Source organism: Lepus europaeus, chromosome 15 (genome assembly GCF_033115175.1).
Source record: "Lepus europaeus isolate LE1 chromosome 15, mLepTim1.pri, whole genome shotgun sequence".
NCBI classification, from domain to species: domain Eukaryota; kingdom Metazoa; phylum Chordata; class Mammalia; order Lagomorpha; family Leporidae; genus Lepus; species Lepus europaeus.
Window position 1 is genome coordinate 12,517,377 of NC_084841.1, and position 17,203 is coordinate 12,534,579.

General features: G+C 40.6%; 1 protein-coding gene across 1 annotated transcript in view; it reads right to left on the reverse strand.

Annotated features, from left to right (window-relative positions):
* Window positions 1-7,727: 7,727 nt before the first annotated feature.
* Window positions 7,728-17,203, reverse strand: part of MARCHF11 (membrane associated ring-CH-type finger 11) — a 132,030-nt gene continuing 122,554 nt past the window's right edge. The window contains exon 4 of the mRNA XM_062212413.1: window positions 7,728-8,050. Within this exon, the coding sequence (XP_062068397.1) occupies window positions 7,728-8,050 (323 nt within the window). The remainder of the gene's footprint in view (window positions 8,051-17,203) is intronic.

The following is a 17,203-nucleotide window of genomic DNA, read 5'->3' on the forward strand; positions in this document are numbered from 1 at the left end:
TTCTGATTGTATCCCTGATTGATGGTGGGATGAAAAGGAACGGGAAGATTTAAGGATGACATTGAGATTTTTGGTCCAAGCATCTCACTCAAGAATGAAATTTCTATTTATGGTGATGAGAGAGGAGTGAGTTTTCAAGAAGAAAGGCAGAGTTCTGGTTTAGATAGACTGAGTCTGAGATGCCTTGACTCCCTTTTCAAAGAAAATGAGAGCCACCTGACAGAGGCACCCTAAATTCCTTCCAACAAAGCTGCACCTTCACCTCTAGCCCCCTCCCCATCTTCCTCTCCCTGTTGTTGAAGCTAAGACCCTGACAATAATCTCTCTGTCCTCTGCAGAGATCATCTTCTCCCTCTTGATTTACCACTCCACCCACAACCCCATTTCCAACATCATTCACAGAGGCCTGAGGGGCACACATCTGGACAGGCAGGAGAAGAGACTTATGAAGAAGGAAGAAGGGAAAAAGAAAGAGAAACCCTGCTGTGAGGAAACAGCGCCTGCCACTATTCACTGCCATTCACAGTTAGATTATGGCTTCTCTCCCACCCGAATCTCCTTGAAGCCTCCTGGGTCCTTCTGGCTGCAAAATGTCTCAGAGGCTTCCTAGCCCTGATCTTACTTTACAGTTACAATTGACACCTTGACTTCCTCTTCAGTTTGAAGAAGTCTTTCCCCATGGCTTCTCAGCATCTAACTCCCCAGGTTTCTGTCCCTACCCTGCCTGCTCCCCCTGCACCAACTCCCTTCCCCAGGGGCTGGACCCAAGGGGCGGTGCTCCCTTCACCCCTTACACACACCCCTGGGCTTGGACTCCATCTAGCTGTCTTTGGGACATGTGCATGTGGCTGTCTAACATGCACACAGACTCAGGGAACGCACCACAGAACTGAGGGTCATTTTGCCACTTTCTCTAGCCCTAAGCTTCCTATCTCAGTACTGGCACATGTTTATAACACCTGGGATTCCAAGGGCCAGATCGGATAGCTTCCCATGCTTTCCCTCTTCCACTCTTATCCAGGAGCCAACAAATCCTCCTAGTCCCTGCAGATGCACCTGCTTCCTGAGCACACTGTGTCTGCTTCTAGGTCAGTCCCTGCTTTTCAGATTCTCAGCTTGGAGGTTACCTTTTTTAGGAAATGTCCCTGAACCCTTGGTCAGAGTCATGTGTTCTATTCTTTTTCTTTTTTTATTTGACAGATAGAGTTAGACAATGAGAGAGAGAGATAGAAGGGTCTTCCTTCCACTGGTTCACCCCCAAAATGGCCGCTATGGCCGGAACTATGCCATTCTGAAGCCAGGAGCCAGGTGCTTCCTCCTGGTTTCCCATGCAGGTGCAGGGCCCAAGCACTTGGGCCATCCTCCACTGCCTTCTTGGGCCACAGCAGAGAGCTGGACTGGAAGAGGAGCAGCCGGGACTAGAACCCGGCGCCCATATGGGATGCCAGCGCTGCAGGCGGAGGATTAGCTAATTCAGCCACGGCGTCAGCCCCCATGTGTTCTATTCTTAAAATCTCATTTCCTCCAAGAACCAATTTGCCCAACTTCATCCTTTATAAGCCCATAAACTTCCTGAAGTCAGCCTGGCTCTCATGCCATGTTCTCAGACAGCCTTCCCTCACTGCCACCTCACAGGAAAGCTTTCAATCTTGTTGTCACTTTTCCTTGTCCCTGCTGTCGAGGTTGCCTCTCTGACTCTATAGCTCAATAGTCCGCCTTCTCTGGGTAACCTGCGGTTACTCCCTAGTAGCATGCCGAATAAGAACACATTGGGGCCTCCTCATCAGTAACAATAACCTTAACAATGGCATAATAGGGCTAAAGCCACTTTGTTTGCTGGAGCAGGGATTAATGAATAAGGGTGAGGATGTAGAGAAGCAAGAATCCTGAGAGCTGCAACTGCATTGCAGGGGATGTAGTGCAACGTTTCTACCTCTTGGTCCCTAGTCAACACTTTGGATCTTGTGTCTTCCTGACATTCCGAGGGCTTCAGGAGCAGAGTGCCCCACGGAGTATCTATGGACCCCATCCACTGTCCATGTGGCCATGTCAGCATCTGGACAGGTCTCCGTGGTCCCAAAGCACCTGGGCATCTGTGACCAGGAGCTAAATGCGCCACTGGTTGCCTCACCATGGCTGCTTTAACTCTTCCTGCCTGATGGGTCCAGAAAACAAAATTTTACAATGTCCAGGTTTCTATCATGCACCTACACACACAAAGCTGCATTTTCTGCATTTTAGAGCAATTTTTTTCCTTTTCTGCTTGTATCACCAGAAAAAGATAATGACCCCTGAAAGCTATGTTACACAAGGACAACGCAAAGATATAAAACATTGCAAGAAAATCTGGTAGCTTTTTAAAAAACTGAATATAAAGTTCTTTGGTTTAAGGCTTATGATCTATTTTTTTTATGTTTTTGACAGGCAGAGAGGACAGTGAGAGAGAGAGACAGAAAGGTCTTCCTTTTGCCATTGGTTCACCCTCCAACGGCCGCCGCAGCCGGCGCACTGCGCTGATCGAAGCCAGGAGCCAGGTGCTTCTGGTCTCCCATGGGGTGCAGGGCCCAAGGACCTGGGCCATCCTCCACTGCACCCCCCCGGGCCACAGCAGAGAGCTGGCCTGGAAGAGGGGCAACCGGGACAGAATCCAGCGCCCCGACCAGGACTAGAACCCAGTGTGCCGGCACCGCAGGTGGAGGGTTAGCCTATTGAGCCGTGGCGCCAGCCAAAGCTTATGATTTAAACACACACTACCACCACCACAAATTTATAAATTGTTATGCATTATTTTCACTCTCTCATGCGTTCCCAGTGTCCTATACTCAAATTTTCTAGGCTGGAAATGCCTTAAAACAACTTTAAACTCTGACTAATTAACTAGATAAATCCATGGTGTGTAAAATAGCACCTTCGTGAAGGCATTGAATTAATATGTAGGTATTGCAGGGCCAAGATCCTTAAGTTTTACTATAAATTACAGAATTTGCCACAATTCTGTATTACACACACCAGTAGGGAATTTCTTTTCTGTATTGATAAGTTGAAACTCATTCCCTAATATAACTTTTTAAGGTCTTTATCCAATAATTTAATATTTAGAACATCAAATTATTTTATAGAACATGCCATTTTATATATATATGTATATGCTGTATTTCAATATATAAATTATATAGCACTATAACATATATATTACATATATTTTATCCATATTGGCTATACTTCCTGTGTAAGTGATGCATATTTAATATATTATATACAATACATAGCATAATAATACAAGGGGTCTTCAAAAATTTCATGGAAAATGTGTATTATGAAAAAATGGTGTATAGAACTTAAAATTGTTACAAAACAATAAACTTACATTTTAATTCAATTTTCCCACAAACTTTTGAAGACCTCTCCTCTATATGATTTAGTAAAAAACTTTAGCACACATTAAAAAAAAGGATGAACTTGGAAAGAAAAATTGGCAATACACCATATTTATAGTCTACTGTCAACCACATGTGCAAATAAAACAAAATAAGGTATAATGGCAAATACAGAGAAAGCCAACATCTGTTTAAAAGTAGACATCACTCCCTAGGTGACAGCGAGTCTCGTTCTGGAGCAGCAAGGACAAATTTACTCCACAGACAAGAAAGGAAGGAATATGTGTGCATCAGCAGAAACCGCGGGTCATGGTAACACTGCTAACCCCCAGGGAAACAGAAAAGCAAGAAGGGGCAGTCACTGGAAGAGCACAGAGAGCCTGCTTTACTTGGGCATGTTTCGCATTACTGCGATGTATGGAATAGAAAATTATAACGTGGCATTCAGGAAAAATCAGAAGATAAATTGTGTTTACTCTGGAAAGTGCCAGGGGATGTTTAGCAACAGGGAAACTATCCGCTGCTCTGCACGACCTATGGTACAGTTTCCTCTTCAGAGCTGCAGGGCCTGCTGTCTCCAGGGAGAATCCGCAGGCTGCTCAGCACTTCCACTGCATTACTGAATGTACAGCAGTTGAGAGGAGACTGAATTTACATCCCATCACCCACCTCCAGAAATAGCCTTACCAAAGCTCGGCACTGCTTGTTCGAAATTATGTTGTCATAGTTTCCCGTGGAAGTCAGTCATAGACATTCAGCTGCCCCTAGGGTGTGGTCACGCATCACCTGTATCCCATGCTTCTCCCAGAACACTGCCATGCCTCAAGACCCAAGTCCTGCGAGCTCTCCAGAGACTTAACCAGATGCCCCATGGATAACTGACCATCCCTCCAAACAGCCACTCCCCTTAAGGCTCCCATATGTTACCATGCACAACACATATAGTCTACCTCACACATCAAGTCTCCCTGCAAACCGGCTCATCCCCTGCCTGCGCTAACAGTGTGCTTGGCACATGGAAGGTAGTCCCAAAAATGCTCATACTGCAAGTTAGTGATGGAAAAAGGATGGTCTGCATACATGTTCTTCTAAAAAAAAAAGATTTGAAAGGTAGAGAGGTAGAGAGAGAGAGAGAAAGAGAATATCTTCTATCTGCTGCTTTACTCCCAAATACCTCCAACAGCCAGGAGCCAGGAACTCCATCTGGGTCTCCTACACTGGTGGCAGAAACTCAATAACTTGAGCCATCACCTGCTGCCTCCCAGACACCTTGGCAGGAAGCTGGATCAGAAGCTGAGTAGCCAGGACTCTGACATGGAAGGAGGGCATCTCAAGTGGCAGCTGAACCCACCAAGACACAACACCTGCCCCTGGACAATATTTTTATAATATTGGAAAAGATTTTTCAAAGTCATTTTTTAAAAATTTTCAACTCATTTTCTTGCCATAAATGTATTTGACATTTAAGGCATCCTCAGCCTGAATTAGAGCATTCACAATTGAAAAGTTAGCTGTTTATATTTTAATCCATAGATCATGACACTAACAGTTTTAACTATTTTAAAGCAGTGAGAGTTCTCTAAACAAATGTGTTGCCCATCCAAGTGTTTTGTTTTGAGTTTCTTGGTAATCATTTAATGGGTGGTACATTTTATTAAATGGAAATTCTGCCAGATTCTTATTCCAACATTGTGTGAGTGTGTGTGTGTGTGTTTAGGCAGTGGGGGTTAGGAAGACAGTGAGGAGAAATAGAGTTATGAAAAAAAGGCACATTCACTGGGCAAAGTCCTGGGAAGGCAGGAGGTCAGGGTAGCTCCCTTTTTAGGCTGACATTTCTACAAGTCTTGATGACTCCAGGGGTCCCCATCTCATGCACCCACACAAAATAGAGAGGACTTCTCATCCATTGTACCTTTCTGTTTTCAACTGAGCTGATGTGAGCACAAAGGTGTACACTAATTAAGTAGCAGAGAGAGTCTAATCTGTGTCTAAAGTCTCTGCTCAGTACTTACACAATGTTCTGAATCGTAACATCAAGAATAAGCAAAATTATTCCCCTTAAATGATGTACTTTTGATGATGGGAGCCTTAACCAAGACTGTGCTCAAGTAACATCAGATTAGAAGAAGCAAACACCATCTGGAACAGGGAGGTTAACACTCTCACCACCTAGATCTTCCCCTAAAGAATGGGTAAGTGTTTCTTCTTTCCTGACTTCATGATCCATTCTTTATATACCTGTAAACTGCCACATCCTCTCATTTATGATGCAGTTGTTTAATTGGAAAACTATTATTTCAAGTATTGGGGGAATTTCACATGGAGGAATCACAATGCTACTTTTTTTCTTTCTTTCTTTTTTCTTTTCTTTTCTTTTTTTTTTTTTTTTGACAGACAGAGTGGACAGTGAGAGAGAGAGACAGAGAGAAAGGTCTTCCTTTTGTCGTTGGTTCACCCTCCAATGGCCACGGCAGCCGGCGCACTGCAGCCGGCGCACCGTGCTAATCCGAAGGCAGGAGCCAGGTGCTTCTCCTGGTCTCCCATGGGGTGCAGGGCCCAAGCACTTGGGCCATCCTCCACTGCACTCCCGGGCCATAGCAGAGAGCTGGCCTGGAAGGGGGGCAACTGGGACAGAATCCGGTGCCCCGACAGGGACTAGAACCCGGTGTGCCAGCGCCGCTAGGCGGAGGATTAGCCTGTTGAGCCATGGCGCCGGCCTACAATGCTACTTTTAAACATGAGCTATTCTTTTTTTTTTTATTATTTTTGACAGGCAGAGTGGACAGTGAGAGAGAGAGATAGAGAGAAAGGTCTTCCCTTTGCCATTGGTTCACCCTCCAATGGCCGCCGCGGTAGCGCGCTGCGGCCGGCGCACCGCGCTGATCCGCTGATCCGATGGCAGGAGCCAGGTGCTTCTCCTGGTCTCCCATGGGGTGCAGGACCCAAGGACTTGGGCCATCCTCCACTGCACTCCCTAGCCACAGCAGAGAGCTGGCCTGGAAGAGGGGCAACCGGGACAGGATCGGTGCCCCGACCGGGACTAGAACCCGGTGTGCCGGCGCCACAAGGCGGAGGATCAGCCTAGTGAGCCGCGGCGCCGGCCAAACATGAGCTATTCTATTATTAATTGCTCAAAGGTTATTTCCAGGACATAGAATATAAAGTGTTTTATTTCATGTGCCTTAAAAGCTAATCATTAATTATTTCAAACAGCCAGTATGTTCAACTCAGGCTCCTGATAAAAGCATACCTGCCTGTTGTCTCATCTAATCTGTCAGTGTCCATGAAAATGTGCCAATTACCTCCATTAGGAACGTAGAAGGGTGGAACCATCACGCACCTGTTCTTGGGGAGTTGATTACTCATTTCTCTTGTCACTTAAAAAAAAACTCTTTCAGTCATCTAGTAAAAGAGAAATTCTCATTGCTGCTATTTCAAAGGACTTCATTAAACCGAGTACAGAATTAGTGTTTAAACGATTAAGAAGGTATATACGCTTTTACAAAATGAGTATCCAATAAAGATGGTTAGGACAGCATTCAATAGGTCTCTTAGAGTGCAATTCTTATGTGAGGCAGTATTTTTTTTAGTCCGTGTTACATAATACGATGCAACATTTGGTGAGCTTTTGGGGTTCTAAGCATTCGTAATCCTGCCTGTGCAATAAGTACTCGAGTAAAACTTTCATTTTACTCATTTTTATCTTTCCATAATCTCTGTACCATCTCAAAGATTATGAAGGAAGTCAGAATTAATAGACCTTGTATTCCTGGTAACAGAAGTTTGTGGTTTTTTTTGGTTGTTTTTTTTTTTTTTTTTTTTGGGGGGGGGGTGGTGATTGTTCTTTAAAATCCTTTAAAATCACAGTAGAAATGAGTTGTGCTCAAGTTTACCAACCACTAGTTGGCACCGGAGGACCACAGCAGAGCATAATGGGAGTCCTTTGTTGCACACTTAATAGGGACTTAGGAATCTACCCACAGTAGAGTTCATAGAGAGTCTGAAGAATTACACATGAGCAAAAAGTTTGATAAAAATATATTTAAAACAAGAAAAAATAGTTTTAGCCCTAATGAAAATTTTCATATTCTCTTAAACTAAGTGGGTTAAATTATATGTATAATGATTTTAAGTGCTAACTTATAAAGATGTGAAAACTCAGAAAGCAAGGAACAAGAGAACTCTTTTTTTTTCAGAAAATGTATTTGCAATTCAAATGTTCATATAAAAAGCATAAATTTTAAAAAGTTCATAGATGTGTGTTTTTAGAAGTGCTATGGTTTCACCATTCATTGCAATTACATTCCCAGGTATGCAGGGTGGTCTGCACTGCGTCGTCATACATTTTTGTCACACTGAAGTCACTCTCATCACAACCTCTCCCGAGCTGTTATCTTCTGACAAATCTTCATGAGGCCTCATCCGATTGAACAGATGCAGTAATACATAGCCACACTGAAACCTGGGTGAGGTTAACTGCGTTGGGTGGACCAAGTTTCTGTTGCGCAGAGCTGACAATGGCAACCATAAAGTCCTACTTGTAGAAGACTCTCCCCGGCTACTTTCTTCGATGTCTGTGGCTTTGTCATAATTTAATACATCCCAGTGCAAGTTAACAGCCCGCCAGCGCTTAAACACTCTGTAAACTGCAGCTCCTTCATGGACAATGAGACCTAAAATTTGAGAAAAACATATTGGTGATAATCAAAGGTTGGGAATGTTATTTTCTGCACAAGTAAAGGATTCAGGAAACAGTCAATTCTCTGGTATGTATCATCATCATCATCATCAAAGAATATGATTTTGATGACTCAAATATTTTGACCAATGACAAGCAACCACCCCTATTTTACAGAAACAATCAGAATCCACAAAGTGAGAATATAGTAACATGTGGAGAGTTCAGCTATCATGGATATAAGCTACTTACTCCATCACATTTCAGAATGTCCCTTGACATTATAGTGCCTTTGGAGAGTCATTAGGTTTATTTCCTGATTCAACACTTTTGTCATTGCATGCCACCCAGTGTGCTAGTAAGTTACACGCAGCCAGCAACTTAATTTGGGAAAGAGACAGACACCAATGACACTAGCATCTCCCCAGTTCCTAAAGCAATGCCTGTGCAGAGCAGATGTTATTTAACTTTTTGTTCTTTGTATGCCCAAAAGTTCAACAAGAAAAAATTATCAAACACCTACTTGAGAATTTCATGTATATCATCTCATTTAGTTCTGACCACAGCAAATACAAAGCCCCTGGAGAAAGTCTTTTTGGAGAGTGAGAAAGAATACTTATCTTCCAGGATGTTGACATTCCACTGAAAGTTAGTGGAAAAGCCCAGGAAGTGTCTTCATTTAGATGGAGGAGGGAGTTTTAAGTAGAGCATATCAGTTGGCCCAATAATCTTTAAATATGAAAATGAAGAGACAGATCTACTCCCCATGAGCATATGCTCTGGAAAAACTCTCACCAGTTTGAAAAAGGAAAGATGCTTAAAGATGGTTATTGCACAGTTCTTTGTATTAGAGAAAAAAAGTTACAGGCAGTCAGATGGGTAAATTTTAGAAGGTGGATCCAATGGAATAGGAGGGAACAGAGTCATATGTATGTACTACCATGGACAGTCTCAAAACCCTAATGAAATCCCAAAGCCACATTTGAAAAATGAAAATCTCAGAAAGAAATGATTGGCATGAAGAAATACTACACATTTTCTGGTTACACAGACAGATGTTAAACATATAAAAGCATGCCACTGAGTAACACCCATGGAACTCATGATAGTGGGTAGGGAAGGAAAGAAATGACACTGGGAGGAACTGCAACAAAGGCTTTCAGCTGTATCTCAAATGCTGGGTTTTTAAAACTTAATAGGGACTTAGGAATCTAAGTTAAATCCCTGACACTACTCTGTATCCTTTTGTGCCTAAGTAATTAAACATCTCAAAAATTATGGGGAATTAATTAAAAAGTAATACATCATGGGTTGAAGACGTTGGGGAGACACATGAAAAGGTTGCTGTGTACGAGCAGGTGGGATCAGCAGTGTAGAGGGACCAAGTCATAAAGTCAGAGGAAGACCAGGGAAGAAGTGGACTGGAAGAAAAAACAGGGCTGGGGGGAGAAGACTGGAGTCCCATATTTAAGGTGGAGGACTAAAAGGATGGTAGTAATTGTCCCATAGGTTTTGAGTAAGAGTTTTGAGTACATTTTTGTAGGATATTTTTTGTCAACTAAACAATGCCAGGTATACAAATATCCAGTCCCTGAAAATCATACCCACTTAACTCCAGATTTTAAGTTTTACATTGTTCCCTTCCCAGGAGAAAAACTTCTAATACATGTGACTCAAAGACATTAACATGGGCCACAGAAACATGTTTGTGAGCTAATACATAAAAATGCCTGAAGCCCAATTATTGTTCAGCACCAAAATACTGAAAAATATAATCTTGTGTTTATCACTTCAAATAATTACTCAACTTCTTTTTCAACAAAAATAATCAAAGTTTACCTAACTGACTAGATATTTTGGGGGAAACGGAATTAGAAGTTCAGGACTTCCAGATTTTAATTGGTGATTTCATTATTAGCTTGCTGAATTCTCCACAGCCAATGATTTAATCTTTCAGGTTCTATTTTTTTGTTCTTAAAATGTAATTGGAATACTATCTTTACAATAATCAAGATAGTATGAAGATAAATTAGAGTTCATCAACTACACAGCATTCAGATTTTTCTCTGATAACTATATAAATACAAGACATTGTTATTCATTGAAAATCAATTGTGAATCTATATAGTGAGGAACACTCACTCACACTAATCACAAAACTATTGCATCCTGAATCCGGTTCATTCTGGGTAAGTACAGCCATGGAAGTGGGTTGGGGATGACCTCCCCAGAGAAAACCACTCATTTCACAATCCAATTCTCTGATCGATTTCCTTTGAAAGTCCAGGAACCAGATCATTTACTAGAGCTTAAAGTCACTTTCTGCTGATATATTCCTGGCAGCTCTTTTCTAAATATATAAGCCTACCTAATGTGCAGGAATAAATCCCACAGGTCTTTATAACACATTTTGAACTGAAGTTAAAGAGAGGGAACTATTAAAGCTCTTGTGAAGACAAAGTCCTCTTCATTTCCCAGCTCCACAGGCTGTATCTTAACAGTACTGAGTTAGGAATGGTGACTGGATTTCTGTTTTATTCTTCATGAGTGTTTGGAATTACTCCTTGCCCTCTGGAAGCTTAAATTTTACTGAAATACAATAGACTCACCCCACCCCCAAGTTTATTCTCTGTAATGAGCTTTTTTCCCCTTTATTCTTAAACATTTTGGAGTTTTGGCAAATGCCTTTTGTACTAGTTAGTGGCTATAAGAAATGTGACTATATAAGCATTAAATCCAGGGATATATTCATTCAACTCTAGTTAATTGGGTTAAAAGTCCAGCTGTTCACAACCATACTGGTATGTGTTCTTACTGAGATCAAATGAATCTGTCACTTTAACTTTTCAGGTCATACGAGAGCAGGATTGGATGTACCTTCTCCATCTGAGTCACTTATGTCTGAAGGGGAAAACAATAACAGTTTCTGTAAAATGTAAATGTTAAATAGTTTAGGATGCCTGTTCGATTACATGGATATTTACTAGATTGCATGACATAGAGATCAACAAAGTGTGGTTGATATGAACTCGAGGTTTTGATACTTGAAGAGTGTGTGTATAGCTGGTTGGCTTTTGTCATTTAAATGCCAGTTACATTTAATTGGAGCATATCCTCATTGGTGCACAAGGAAGTATGTTTGTTAGAGTATAATCTTGAAAAACAAAGTGGGCTTAAATAGTTTCTGGTTCCATTGAAATGGAAAGCAGTTTTTATATTCCAAAATACATTCCGAACTTTGAAGTGGTACGCTAGTTGAAACTATTTATGGCAGTAGAAATGCTCCAGTTTCCCAAAGAAGTGAGGGGGAAGAAGATTATAAAGGCGCATACAGTCACATGTTAACACACATACACAAATTTTTGTATGTTTAATTAAACAACTAAAGTGTTAAATGAACAGAGACTTGCTTGTAGTATATACAAATTTTATCTGATTTTTTTTTTATTTAGCTACCAAATCACTGGACCAAAATAAAATCATTTCTTGTGTTACCAATCTCAACTTTTGTTTGGATAGTTTTTCATAAAATATAAGCTAAATTGTTCTAAGCACTATGCTAAGAGATTGAATGTATGGTTTTCCTTTAATCTTGACAACAATTCTACATGTGGGTACTAATAACGAACAATTTTACAGTTGAGACCTAGAGAGATTCAGCAACTTATTCAACATCATGAAGATATGATAAGCAGAGCTGAAACCTGAACACAGATTTGTTTAAATATTAACCTTGACACGTTTCTAACTCTACCGTTAGAAAGTCCAATTGAGCATGTGCCGAACTGTACATCTCCTCCCTTTCCAATTAATCCCATCAAGGTGGCATGTACCAATGCCATCTCACTAGTCAAAGTGATCACTTTCAGTTCATAATTGATCATAATGTTAGGATTAAGAGTCAAAGGGACCACATAAACAAGACTAGTGTCTGCTAATACTAACTGATAGAATTAAAAAGGAGAGAACGATCCAACATGGGAAGCAGGATATACAGCAGACTCATAGAATGGCAGATGTCCTAAATTTATATTTATTAAATAAAAGTTAAAAAAAACCAAAAAGCTCATGGAAATGTGCATGATGAGACAACTGTGCATGAGTTCCAAAACTGTTTGCCCCAATATAAAACCTGCTTTGAAATTAAAATAAATAAATAAATATTAACCTTGAGTACTACAGTACTATCTATACTAAATTACCAATGGATGGCAGTCTCTTCTGATTGAAGAATGACCAACTAAAGGAGCCTATCATGGTCTAAATATTTGTGTACCTTCAAAATCCACACATTGAAGTCCTGCTACTCAGTGCAGTGGTATTTGGAGATGTGGTTGTTGGGAGGTAAGTAGGGGTAGATGAGCTCATGAGAGTGAGACCCTCTTGATGGAATTAGTGCTGTTTTAGAAAGGGGAGGCATGGATCCATCTCTTTCCCTCTCTCTCTCTCCCGCTCCTTTAACCGCCCCCCCCACCTGTCAGTTATATAGCCCCAACTCTAACTGAGGCAGCCCCCTATCCTAGTCATCCTGAGAAGCCAGTGTGCACCAGAAGTAGTCTGGGGAATTTGGGTCCATTTAATCCCATGTACTGGAACAGCTTAGAGCCCATCTCATAATAGAGTGCTACATTTGAACCCTTTCTTCTATTGCTTATTGGAGAAGGCCAGAGCATGGCTGCTCCAAAGGGGATTAACTGAATAAGACTGTGGTCCCAGAGTACCTTTGTTGTGATCATCTTTCATAGAATGTAATAAAATACATGAACCTTCTGTCACTATTTCCCAACCTATTCCAAATTTAAATGTCCAGTGCTTATTGAGTCTTAGATATGAATGTAGAGGTCATCATTTCTCCCATCACTGATTTTTATTAGCATGAATCTTGAAGAAATAACCTTAAGCCATGGTTATTTCTATATATGCTGAATTATTTGTTGGTCAGTACTACAAATGAAGCTTAATTTAATGCAAAAACAATGCTAAAAGCTAAAACATAGAGAGTTGAATATTGAAAGAGAATATATGTTATCAAAAATCACTAAGCTCACAAAACAAAGGTATCGTAAACTGATATTCTAAAACCCAAACCTTTGAGAACTACCATGCCCTAATTACACAGGGCATTACCATACAACATTGTCCATACAGAAACTAATAATGTAAAGAAGTAGCCCATATAAAACACACTTCTGGGGAGGGTAGTGTGATACAGTTGGTTAAGCTGTAGCTTGTGATCCCGTATCCCCTATCAGAGTGTCTGGGATCCAGTCACAGCTACTCATGCATCCAATCCCGTTTCCTGCTAATGTGCCTGGGAAGTAGCAGATAATAGCTCTAGTGCTTGGGTTTCTGCCACCCATGTGACAGATGTGGATGGAATTCCAGGCTCCTGGCTTCAGTCTGGCCCATCCCTGGCTGTTGCAGGCATTTAGGAAGTAAAACGGTAGATGGAAGAAACATTCTCATTCATATTCTCATATTCTCTCTCTCTCTCTCTCTCTCTCTCTCTCTCTCTGTGTGTGTGTGTGTGTTAGTATGTATCTGCCTTTCAAATAAATACATCTTTAAATGTTAAAAATACACTTCCATCTATAAAGGAAGTGTTGATTTTTGTATTGTTGAATATAAATGTTACAGAGCTTTGCTCCTATTAGTTGCCTGTAAATCAAGTGAAACTGACAGGACCAAGGGCTCAAACATAGAGCCACCATTGCCATTGGTAATTAAACCTTCTGTGTGAGAAACATGATAAAGAAAACAAACCATTCTGAAGCACCCCATGACACAAAAGCCCTTGACACTAGAGGCTGGTTAGCTTCCAAAGACTGATAATCCAATCCAACTCAACCCAACTCAACCCCAAAGTAGACACCTGCACATATGAAGACACAAATGTAACAAATAGTTAACATTCCAGAGATGATTGAGTTTCTTGGAAAGCCCAAAAAAATAATTTGCAGACACAGTGTCCTCTCTTCTGCTCCATAAAACCTGCAGTCAACTGCCTGGATACAAATGTCACATCTGTGCTGGATTTCAGTGCCTCTGACATCACCGCCTGGAAACAGTACAGGACGGCAAAGCTCCACTTTGCTACAGAGTGTAATCTTTAAAGCTGGGCAGTGAGCACAGCATGCCCTTTTCTGAAAGGTTTAATTTGTCATTGCCTTGCCATTTATATTTCAGTGAATGACTATCCCCCAAGTCAATTAAACCAGAAATTTGGGAGTCACCACAACTCCTCTGTCTCCTGTACATTAAATTCTGCTAATTATATATATATATATAAATTCTACTATATATATATATATATATATATATATATATATATAATTTGAAAGGAAGTGACAGAGAGAGAGTGATACACAGAAAAAAAAGAGATCTTTCATATGCTGGTTCACTCCCCAATTGGCCAGCACTGGCCCAGGTGAAAGCTGGGAGCCTGAACTCCACCCTGGTGTCCCAAGTGGGCAGCAGGGGTCCAAGCACTTGAGCTATCATCTGCTTTCCTGGCACATTAGTGGGGAGTTGGATCAGAAGCAGAACAGCCAGGACTTGAACTGGCTCTCCAGTATTGGATGCCAGTGTCTTAGGTAGCAGCTTTACCACTGTACCACAACACTGGCCCCTAATTCTGTCCTCTTAGCAACTTGAGCTAAAATCATAAAACAAAATTTTCTGTAATGCCTACTGTCTTGCATTTGTGCAGTGAACTACTCATCATTCTTTAAGATCCAGATTCTTCCATAATTTCTTTGCTGATGCACTTAAAATCAATCATTCCTTCCTTCTACTGACTGCCACTCCACACAGGCAATACTTGCACTGTTTTTCTTATTACCAGACTGTAAAAAAAAATTGTCTGCATGCCTGTGATCCCTAATCCAGTGTGTGAAATCCACATTACAAGCCTTTGGGTCTCTATTCCTTCTTCAGTGCTTGGTGCAAGCCAAGAGCTCAAACTTTGCTCAGAATGAGAAAGAGGAGAGCAGCCATCTCTGGGGTCCATGGGATGGGGAGGACTGACCTAAATCTAGCTGTGACAATACTACTGAAATAGCAAAAAGAATCTTGAGTTTTGCTTTTTATAACACTAAAGCAATATTTTAAGAAACCAAAGACAGAGACAAGCAGTCTGAAAATGATTTAGGGATCAGGGCTCATATTTCATGATAGTGAGTTTTTCCTCCCTATTCCCTGAAAAAAAATACCTGGCAGAGGTAAAAGAACTAAACTCTGTTATAAAGATTTGGTTCAGCCCCATAAACTATAGCTGTCTCTCCAACTGTCTTGGTGGCCCAGTTATCAGATGTCCCCCTGTATCCAACCACACTGCACTTACAAAGCAACTGTGCCTAGGCCAAAAGCCCAAGGAAGGAATTCACTGGTCATTTATTTTATTGATTTTATTATTCCTTCATAGATAGGAGACTTTCCTGACCTTTCATTACTAAACCCAGAGCAAACATCTACCATTGGCAAATTCACAGAATATTCCTCAAAAATTTTATTACAGAATATAAAATATATAGTATGTCTTTTAAAAAAAGGTGGGGAGAGATTAACAAAATTTATTAGAGAGAATTGCTGTATCATGCAAGTTTCTACCCAACGGTACTTAAGAAACCAAGAAATAAGCCTACTGTTTTTACAGATATAAAAATGTTTGAGAGTTCTCCTATAACTGGGAGCATGGCCTCAAATCTGTTTAAATGCAATGGAATGAATTTCCATTCTGTCCCTCAACCCATAGATAGATGAAGCAAGCATCTCGCAGCAAAGGGTAGTATCGTTTATCACAGGGATAAGAATACCAAGAAAGGCTGGTTGACATGTAGTCACTGGATTTCAAAACTAAAACCACACTGGGTATGGTATAACCCAACTGTTTCATTGTGGGTGATGAGAACTGTGAGACCCAGAGAAGAGACATGGGGTGACCTGCTCCATGATCCAAAGTGAGCTACAATCTGAGCATGGAATCAAAGCCATACCCACAAGGCCTGCTCTAGTGAACCCTTTCCTACAATAAACCAGACTTCAGGAGCCAAAGCTGGTCACCAGTAATGTCCCTTCAGTCCCCTGAATGGTCAGTAAACAGAGGGATAGAATAGTGACTACAAAATAGAATGTGGGTCAGCCACGCCTAGGCTGGAGCTGGGGGGAAATTTTCTGGTCTTTATTTCACAGGGTACACTGCAGCATTTGCATTGGAGACAGTATTAATGCAACTCTCACAATTTATAAAAATAAACAACTCAGGAAAACCTGGAAACAGTATTTGGTTTGAAATGGTTATCACTGCCTACATGAGCTTTTTGTGTTAATTAAAGCTTTCAGGATTGGGAATTGCTTTTGTAGATTTCCATTTGTTTCTTACACTGTAGTTCATGGACTAGAGCCAGTTTTTAGAAAGAGTCTATTAGTGAACTTTTCCTAGTGGCAAGTGAAAATACATACTCATACAACTGCTCTTCTGTTTCTTCCCAATGGATAAAGTGTCTACTGCCAACTCACAATGCACAATTTTAATAATCTTTGGAGTAAACCATACATGTAATATGGTTAGGTACATACATCTATTTTGGGAAGATGAATAATACTGATAGCTCTAAGTTGAAATGTCTAATTAAATCCTGTTTATCTCTGTGACTTGTAATACACTATTTCATTTTTGTTGGTTTTATTTTTTTACTTCTCAAATTGTATGGGCAGTGCAAGATCTAAACAGAAGCTACCATATGAGCATAATTAAAATTTCTTATCTTAACGACGACCTTAATGTGAAAATAAAAGTAGTTCTGAGCTTAGTTTCCATAATATTCTATCCTGTAATATAGCGAGAAGATGCAAGATTGAGATGTAATTCTTCAGAAACTTCTAATTAAGAAACCATTTCACATGGAATAATGGAAAGACAGACTAGCTTTGGTATGGTATATCCCATGTTTTCCATTCTCTTCATTTGTGTTTCCATGCTTGGGGTTTTACTGACTTACAGTGAATTAATAAAGACTTCACAATATAACTACATTACTTTCAGCTTTGAGGGAAAAACTGTTCTGCATTTCTGATCTCAAATCAGCTCCTCCATTAAAAGGGACATTTATTCCTTATGTCATATGTTGGTTTTAAGGCAATTTATGTA